This window comes from Stenella coeruleoalba, assembly GCF_951394435.1.
Source record: "Stenella coeruleoalba genome assembly, chromosome: 1".
NCBI classification, from domain to species: Eukaryota; Metazoa; Chordata; class Mammalia; order Artiodactyla; family Delphinidae; genus Stenella; species Stenella coeruleoalba.
The window spans coordinates 1,622,248-1,631,452 of NC_137169.1; the positions used below are offsets into that span (position 1 = coordinate 1,622,248).

Sequence of the window (9,205 nt, forward strand, 5' to 3'; positions counted from 1 at the left end):
AAATGTTCTGAGTGCTCAGGACCAGGGTTCCATGAGAGTGAGGGGCAAAGAGCCGGGGCGGGGGTAACTGGTGGTCTGGCTTCAGACGGTCTCGCGCCCAAATGAGTCTGTGTCGCTCGACCACTCAGTGGGGTGTCCTCTGAGCGATGCTGGACCGTGGACGGCCCCACCAAGGGCCGCCTTACTAAGCTCCCCAGAGCACGTCAGCTGGCTGCCAACTCCTTCCTTCTGCCCCAGGAACACCGACTTTCACTGGTGTCACGTTGGCCGAGGTGGGCCAGGCCTGCCCCATCCCATCCAGTTTGGTGAGCCAGCCTCATGGGAGGCTGAGAGGGGAGTGACCTCGGGGTGTCATTTCAGCCCCAGCTGGTTGGAAGAGGACAACAGAGCAGGCAGGACTCACGGGTGCTGTGCTGGCAACTGTGGGGACCCAAAAGGCTCTGCTGAAGTCCAAAGGTTACCAAGAAAGGAGGTGGACAGAGACAAGACCGGATGCTCAGTTCAGCTACTAAGAAAGGAAAGGTAGATGGGAGGGCGGGTGGGATGGGAGGAGGGGCGATAATTAAATAGGAGGTTAGATGGATGGAGGGATGGATTGGGTGGGTAGATGGAAGGATGGATGGACGGATGGACGGATGGATGCATGGATGGGTGGATGGAAAGATGTGTGGGTGGGTGGATGAGTGAATGGATGGAAGGATGAACAGTAGCTGGATGAATGGATGGGGAATGGAAAAATGGATGGGTGCGTAGGAGATACAAGTTCCATCTCAGAGATTCAAAGGGGCTAGGCTCCCAGGAAGAGTGCTCAGGGCTCTGGGCTCCTCTGGGAATGCCTGGGGCAGAGAGGTGGAAGAGCAACCATCCCCGGGGGCACCTGCAGGCACCCATGGCCCCTGGGCTCCCACAAGCTCCCTCTGACACGTACACTGTCCTCTCTCTTGCCTGAGCAGTGCCCATCTTGCCAACTGCAGAGTCGCCCTGTTCCTTCAGGCTGCCGGCTCACACGGGCCCAGGCCCTCAGCAAGCAGGATCTGGCGGCCAGATGCCAGCTAGTACTAATAGGTCCAGTCTGCTGGTCACTAATCGGCCGAGGCTCTGGGCGTCGGTGACAGATGGACGGAGGGACGACGGGACAGACGGGGAGACCTGGCCCGGGGCTCGGGTGGCCCAGGCTCAGTAGCCAGGGCGGCGGGAAGCAGGGGTGCCCAGCAGACCCAGGGCTACCCCCTCCCAAGTCTAAACGCCCGGCAGCCACCCAAGGCTGCCCAGTTGCTGTCCACCTCCCATCGAGGGCATGGGCCTGGGGGCCGTGTGGGAGCTGGGGGCTGCTGCTGGGTGTGCCTGCTGGGGCAGAACCAGAGCGAGCCTTCCTGCACAGGGCGGAAGCAAGTGCCCTGCAGAGTAATCACAGCGTGAGCCTTGCCCTGCGGAGGGAGATGGAGTTATGGCCGGTTCTCCCATAAACTCGCTCAAGCGATTTACGAGCCATGGCCGGCATGGGGTGGGGGCAGGGCGGCCCCGGAGGGAGGCTTCTAACTGGGCTGGGAGAGGGCAACCGTCCCTGGGTTAATAGCAAACGCACCCCCTGCAGCGAATGCTCAGGGCATCGCATCCCTTGAAGGGGCCACAGGACCGCTGTGGCCGTCGACGTGGACACCTGCGCCGAGATGCACGCGGCCCCTCCCAGACGTCCTGACCCAGGTGGCTGGAGGCACGGGCAGCAGACAGGAAGAGGAAGAGGCTGAGCAGAGGCTCCCGGGCACCTGGGCACCACGGGGTGGAGTCTCTGTCCCGGGGCGAGCTTGAAACCAACACGACATCACGTAGCTCATAAACCCACTGGTTTTCTCAGTGCCCACGTGGTGTCACCCCCCAGGGAGTATCCCACTTCTTGGGGGTGGGGTCCTCAGAGCCTTCCTGCCTCTCCAGGTGAGGGACAATCTATGAGCCGGTTCAGACACTTATACCAGTATGCAGAAGCCTTCCCCGAGCCTGAGGTGGGGCTCTGACAGCAGATGCAGGAATGCAGCAGGGGAGCTGGCCCAGTGGCCAGCAGAGAACTGGTTTGCCCAAGTGCACAGAGAGGAGAAAAGTGGCGACCGCTTCCCCGGGGCCTGCTCTGCCAGGCGCGTGGCACCCAATGGCCATGGGTGGCCAGGAGTGGCTGGGGTCCCAGACCCAGGCTCATCAGGGAGAGTGAAAACATTCAGGAAAAGGGGTCCTGGAGCTCCTCGGATGGCTTTGCTTGGAGCCTCAGCCCTGATGGATGGCCCAGCCTTCACAGCTCTGTCCTCGAGGGTCTGAGCTTGTCTGGGATGGGCAGCGGTCACAGGGGGACAGAGAACTGCCCGCTACAGGTTTGGCAACTGGTGGAGGGGCCTGGACTTGCCCTGCTGGCTGTCATGCACGCCGGGCCTGCAGAGAACAGGGAGGGGGCTGCGTGTGCCCATGGGACCTGCACCAGGTCTGGCCGGCTGCCCCGGGACATTGTTACACATTGTGCTGTGTGCTGTCACAGCTGCGAGGTGCGGTGAGGCCTCGGAACACCCCCCCACCCAGCTGGTCAGTCCGAGCTTTGCATGAACGTTTGTCCTTCCTCCTGCTCTGTCCCCCTGCAAACCTCCGTGCCCCAGCCAGCCCTGGGCCCCCAGGACACACCGAAGGGCCCCACCCCTGCGTTTGACCTCTGCACCCAGCATGGTTACATCACCACCCATGTGGGCCACTTTTAGGGCCAAAATTGAAAAAGCTTGAGGTCACACTCCTCCTGATTCAGCCGGGAGTGTTTGGCAACAATGGGAAACAGCAAAGCCGAGTGCACAGGGCTTTTGTGATGTAAGCAGGCTGGAACCCCCAAGACACGCGCCCTAAGGACCGTCCTCGACCCAGCAGCCTCTAGGCACACGCGCTCCCCTGAACGTTGGGCCCCAAATCTTAGAGGCCCCCACAGTGGTAGCTGTGGTTCTGGGCTCTATAGTCTGGGGGGTGCGTCTTCTCTCAGCGTCAGCCCCAGCGTGCATCTGATTCCACTTCCATGTAGAGTTGTCCTTTGTGGGAGAATCTCAGTAATACCAAGTCTTTATTGACTCCCCCCAGGCTGAGCCCCAGGGGTTCCCACAAAGCTGTGCGTCCGTGTCGCTGGTCTACACCACGTGTCTGTAACACACGCCCACGCCGTGCATCCACCCTACATGATGACACTTTTTGCTGGTGGGTTTAGAAGGGCCGGCAGGACATGCAGAGAGGGCCACCGGCAGAGGGAGGTGAGGGGACCTGGAGGGGAGCTTGTCTCCTGGGAAAGCTTTCTGGTTGGGCAGGAGCTGGCCTGGAGGGTGATTTCGGACACGACAGATCACCAAGTTAGCATTTTGTTCTCTAAGACCGGCTCCAGCTTCCTCAAGAAAAAAGTCAGCCCTGGTTCCCTAGTCTGAGCTCCCTCCCAGTTTCTCCTCCTGAGCTGGAAAGCAGCCCAGGCACACCCTGGTTCTCCGGGAGGCTGGAGTGGGCGCCCCCTGCCCTCATGGGCTTGGCTAAACCAGCAGCCTCACTGCCCTCCGGCCTGACTCTCAGCCTCAGACTTGGTGACCTGGTCACTTCTGACAGTGCTTCAGTGGGCTTGGCCAACTGTGTCATGGGCCCAAAATAGAGATGTCCGGGGCTCCAGTCAGGGCTGCCCCCCCAGCCGATGAAACCTCAGATCCCTGTCTTCACAGGCCACTGGGTTCCCAACCCACAGCCACTGGATGTTGTTTGTGACAGCACTTCCGGGGCTGCAGAGAGCAAGGAGGGCCCTTGACCTCAAGCCAGAGCAGGGGTACGTGTGCCCCGAGAGAGAGCCAATAGGCCCAGAGGGCTCTGCTTAGCAGCTACCCTGTGAGACAGGGTCAGGGTTCATGAGGTAAAGAGAAGAGAAATCCCTGAGAGCTTCCTGGAGGAGTCTGTACTCCAAAACTATGTTCTGAGTGCTTACTGTGTCAGAGCCCTGGGCATTGCTCCTCTAACCTGGACCTCTGCCCGGTGCTTGGTCTTCCCCTGTAGCAAAGAGAAGTGTGTTTGTCACCCTCCAAACAGCAGCTCCCTCCAAACAGAGGGCCAGAGATGCCAGTTTTATGGGCTGCTTCACTGGTTCCAGGTTCCACAACAGGCTCCTCAACACGGCCTGCGGGAACAGCTGGACTTCCCCCTTTGCGGGAACAGCTGGACTTCCCCCTCTGGAGTCTCACCAGGTGAGGGGGGGCAGAGACCCCACCCCCAAAGGCCCCCGACGCTGGCTGAGGACAATGGTTGCCTTGGCTGGATTGTCACACATGCGACGTCATTCCTGAAAAGGCCTCAGCAGCCGGCTTCCTGAGAGGAGAGCAGATCCGTGGGTGGGGATGGAGGGCTCTCGGGGACCGGCCGGCCGCTAGCCCTGCCTGGGAGACGCCCCGAGAACCGCGGAATCCTGTGCCCTCGAAGCTTCCGGAGGAGCGTCATACGTCACAAGGTGGCCCAGGAGGCTTCCGTCCTCATTCTGGCCAAGCGCGGATGACGATGCCACAGGCATGTTTAACCCACACATGTTAGATTGTCCAGCTGTCATATTTGACAATGGGTCCGGGCTCTGTAAGGCAGGCCTGTCTGGAGAGGTTGGCCCCCGCCACGTCGTCCACTCCGTCGTGGGGCACCCCAAGTTCAAGATGCCTTCGGCAGGGGCCAATCAGAAGAAGTACTTTGTGGGGGAAGAGGCCCTGCACAGGGACGAGGTCTTACACCTGCACTACCCCATCGAGCGAGGCCTGATCACGGGCTGGGACGACATGGAGAAGCTCTGGAAGCATCTGTTCGAGTGGGAGCTGGGGGTCAAAGCCAGCGACCGGCCGGTGCTCATGACGGAGCACTCGCTGAACCCCAGGGAGACCCGGGAGAAGATGGCCGAGGTGATGTTTGAGAGCTTCCACGTGCCCGCCTTCTACCTGTCGGACCAGGCCGTGCTGGCCCTCTACGCCTCGGCCTGCGTCACGGGCCTGGTGGTGGACAGTGGGGACGGGGTCACCTGCGCCGTCCCCATCTTTGAGGGCTACTCCCTGCCCCACGCCACCACCAAGCTCTACGTGGCGGGGAGAGACATCACGGAGCACCTCACCCGGCTGCTGCTGGCCAGCGGGAGGGCCTTCCCGTGTGTGCTGGACAAAACCCTGGTGGGCGACATCAAGGAGAAGCTCTGCTACGTGGCCCTGGAGCCGGAGAAGGAGCTGTCGCGGAGGGCAGAGGAGGTGCTCAGGGAGTACAAGCTGCCCGACGGCAGCATCGTCCGTATCGGGGACCAGCTGTACCAGGCGCCCGAGGCCCTGTTCTCGCCTGAGCAGCTGGGCGTCCAAAGCCCGGGCCTCTCCAAAATGGTCTCCAGCAGCATCGCCAAGTGTGACGCCGACATCCAGAAGATGCTCTATGGGGAGACGGTGCTGTCCGGGGGCACCACGCTCTTCCGGGGGCTGGATGGCCGTCTTCTGAGGGAGCTGGAGCAGGCAGCTTCCAAAGGGACCACCATCAAGGTCACAGCGCCGCCCGACCGCTGCTTCTCCACGTGGATTGGCGCCTCCATTGTCACTTCCCTGAGCAGCTTCAAGCAGATGTGGGTCACCTCTGCGGACTTCAAGGAGTTTGGGACGTCCGTGGTTCAGAGAAGGTGCTTCTGAGGGGCCCGCGTGCAGGGTGGCTGCGGTGGGGAGGGAGCTCACCGTTGGGCAACCACGGGATGTTCAATAAAGGACAAAACGGTGCAGCCTTTGGCCACGTCGGGCTTGGTTCATTCTCGGGGGCACCAGAATAATTTCTGACCCTGGTGGTGAATCTCTTTTCACTGGTTCTGTCCCCCAGCCCCGTTTCTCCCGAGAAAGCCCTGGGTCATGGGTTGAGGGTCCATCTGTAGAGTCTGTGCCCAAAGCGGGGGCCAAGGCCTCCTGCCCAGAGCCTGGACTCTGCATTTTAAACCTGTGTCTTAGGTGGGTCGGGAGTGGGGGCAGGAACAAGCAGGAATGCTGCCCTGTTCTGAGGTCACGAAATCCTCCCCTGGGACGCACCATAGGGCTATCGCTGTGCTTTCATGAGTGGAATGCACCCCCTGTCCTGGGCGCATGGGGCCTGTCCGCAGCAGGAATCACCCTCTGTCTAAGGCCCTGTGAAGAGGCTGCTCCCGGGGGACCTGAAGAATCGGGGCTTGATTACCGTGATGTTTCTGTTTCTACGTTCAGAGATGTTTATAGCACTGTTTGGGGGTAAATATTGGAGACAAAGTGAATGGCCATCAGTAAGATCACGTTTGAATAAATTATGCATACAGGGAATTTTCCCACATCGATGGGGTGGAACTCTCTCCAAATATTACTGGGAGAGAAGTGGAAAATACAGAGCTGCCCCTGGGCGGTGGAGCTGCTGGTATGTTTACCTGACATTTAGCCCAAGGACAGACCACCAACCAATGGACCTGCAGACACCTTGAGGCTGGGTTTCTCTTTCCTCTTTTTGGAGAAAAGGAACAGGGCAGTGGGCAGTAATTCCCTTCCCCGAATTAAATGCATCAACTTCATGCTGCCTCTCTGTCCAGGCTTTTGTCAGTTGGTGTGTGTGAACCTCTGGCATCATTGCTGTTTTCTAAACCCACCTTCTAGTTCTTACTGTTAGGATGTCACTTCATCATGGTATGAGGAGGTATTCTATGGTGGGTCTTGTTTTTAAGCTTGCTTTTTTGAAAATACTTTTTTTTTTTTTTTTTTTTTTGCGGTACGTGGGCCTCTCACTGCTGTGGCCTCTCCCGTTGCGGAGCACAGGCTCCGGACGCGCAGGCTCAGCGGCCATGGCTCACGGGCCCAGCCACTCCGTGGCATGTGGGATCCTCCTGGACTGGGGCACGAACCTGTGTCCCCTGCATCGGCAGGCAGACTCTCAACCACTGCGCCACCAGGGAAGCCTTGAAAATACTTTTTAAAAAGAAATCTACTAGTTAGATTTTTTGTCTCACAAAAATCTTTTTAGAGATTATTTTGTTCATAAATGTTTCTTTCTCGTGCTGATGATCAACTGAGTTTGTCTACAAATGTTGGCCTATCACAGTATTTTTTCAATACAGATTCGATTTACCAAATGACCATTTTAGTGTTTTTAAAAGGTACCGAGGATTGAGATATGTAAATCAGGTGACATAATATGAAAATTATGTGCCTAACTATTTTTGTAAAGGTGTCAAATAAATACTTTTTCTTCCAAAAAAAATTGTTGTTTTTGTTTTTAAGAAACAAAACAGAACTGCCTTTGCACTAAATTAGTGACTTGGACTTTTGTACAGTGAAGACAGGCTGTGACACCCTGGATGTCTTGGTGTACGTGAACACGTCGCACACACATCGCAGACTCTCACGCAGGACTTCAAGCTTCTGCTGAAACCTTGGGGTCAAGAAACATTTCATTGGGCTGTGTTGTGCCCACCCCTCCCTTCCCCTTGCTCATTTGGATGTCACCTCTCTTAATTCACCTGCCGCCACCATCTTTGATTCACCCAGGATGTAGTTTACAATCAGAAAAGAGCAAACAGAAGGATTTTCTCTCGTGGTGGAACATGCAGAACTTGGGATGTGTGGATATATAAATATATAATGTATATATAATACTGACTTAAAAATCAAATTCCCCGACATATATTTTTTTAAAAATCTGTGCCAAAAATGTGTTTGCAGAGAAAATCTTATTTTCATACTCAGATTTTGTATTGTCACTCATTTGTACAAGTGCGCTTCCTTACAGCACGGTCCCTGCTCCCACAATTTGGAAGTGTCACACACACAAAAAGACTCTACAAAAGACTGGCTTCCCTTCTTCCTGTGACCTTGACCTCTCCCCCAACTTCCTAACACTTATTAATTTATGAAACTTTTTCTCAACGCAGTTTTGTGTGTCCATTGGATTACAAACTTTATTAAAAAATACAGAACAACAACAACAAAAATACAGAGGTGCCTTTATAAAATGAATCCCCCCTTTTTTGTTAAAGAAAGCAATGGTACTTCCCCGTGTATACCTGTGCACGTTGGTATGTACATATATAAGTGAATATGTGTTTTTATGGGGTTATAAGCCATAAAGAAAAGAACAGAAGGGTAGGCACCACGGGTTGGTGGGGGAAGGAAGGAAGGAATGAGAGGTAGTACAGAGGGAGGGGAAAATCTTACTTTTAGGAAATTTTACTGAAGAAATTCATCCTGAATGAAATAAACCCATCTATCTAAAGTGTGTGTGTTTGTGTATTTAATGTTTGCCTGGTATATCTTTTCCTATGTGTTTACCTTCAAACTACTTATGTCATATTTGAAATGTGCATATGGTGTATTGGAAGATCGCATATAGCTGGGTTGTGTTTTAAAAAAATCCACCAGTTTCTGTCTTGTAATTGGCATTTGTAGACGGTTTACATTTAAGGTAATACGTTCCATCTTAAGTCTGCCATTTTATTGTTTCCTGTTTCCTCTGTTTCCTTTTTCTCACCTTTGAAACCGTGCCGCATAGGGTTAACAGAAACTGGTGTCTGACAGAAATTCTTGGGCTAGTCTTACAGCTTGTTAAAAATCCCTCTGCTTGTAGCCTGCCTTCACTTAATTATGCCATTGCAAACTGCACACCCTCCAAGGTTCATGTAGCCCAAACAATAAGATGTTTGCCCGAGTTGTTTGCCAGAAAGTTGGAGTCAGCTGTGTCTAGTTCAAGTTCGAGCCAGCTAAGACTAGTTGGGACCACTGACCCTAAAACTGGGCCTGTGCAGGTGTCCGATGAGTGACCTTTTGATGTCAGGGGGCCCCAAACTCCACCCCCGGATCATACAAAGCGCCAACATTTTTGAACACACATCCCACGAGGAAGCATGTAACTCAGATATGCCTGCGCAGAACACCGTTGACCTCGCCTTTTCCCGACCTCTAATCACCTTGCCCCATCCTAAGCCCACCCTGCTTCTTTAGCTCATAAACATCTCAAGCCCCCCGCCTTTGGCGGGGGGGCGGGGGGGAGGCTGGTCTGAGGCTGGTTCTCCCGTCTCCTCGCTTGGCTGCCTCGTGAACAAGCCTCTTCTCTGCTGCAAACTTCGGCATCTCGGCGTTTCGCTTGCTGCGTGTTGGGCCGATGACCCTGCTTCGGGAATCCCTTCCTCTGGGTTTTACTAGAACACTTTTTAGGA

General features: G+C 55.3%; 1 protein-coding gene across 1 annotated transcript; it reads left to right on the forward strand.

Moving 5' to 3' along the window:
- Window positions 1-4,547: 4,547 nt before the first annotated feature.
- On the forward strand, window positions 4,548-5,681 carry ACTRT2 (actin related protein T2; the record flags this gene model as incomplete). The annotated part of the gene is made up of 1 exon (XM_079936143.1): window positions 4,548-5,681. The coding sequence occupies one exon, from the start codon at window positions 4,548-4,550 to the stop codon at window positions 5,679-5,681; it is 1,134 nt and encodes a 377-aa protein (XP_079792269.1).
- Window positions 5,682-9,205: the final 3,524 nt, after the last annotated feature.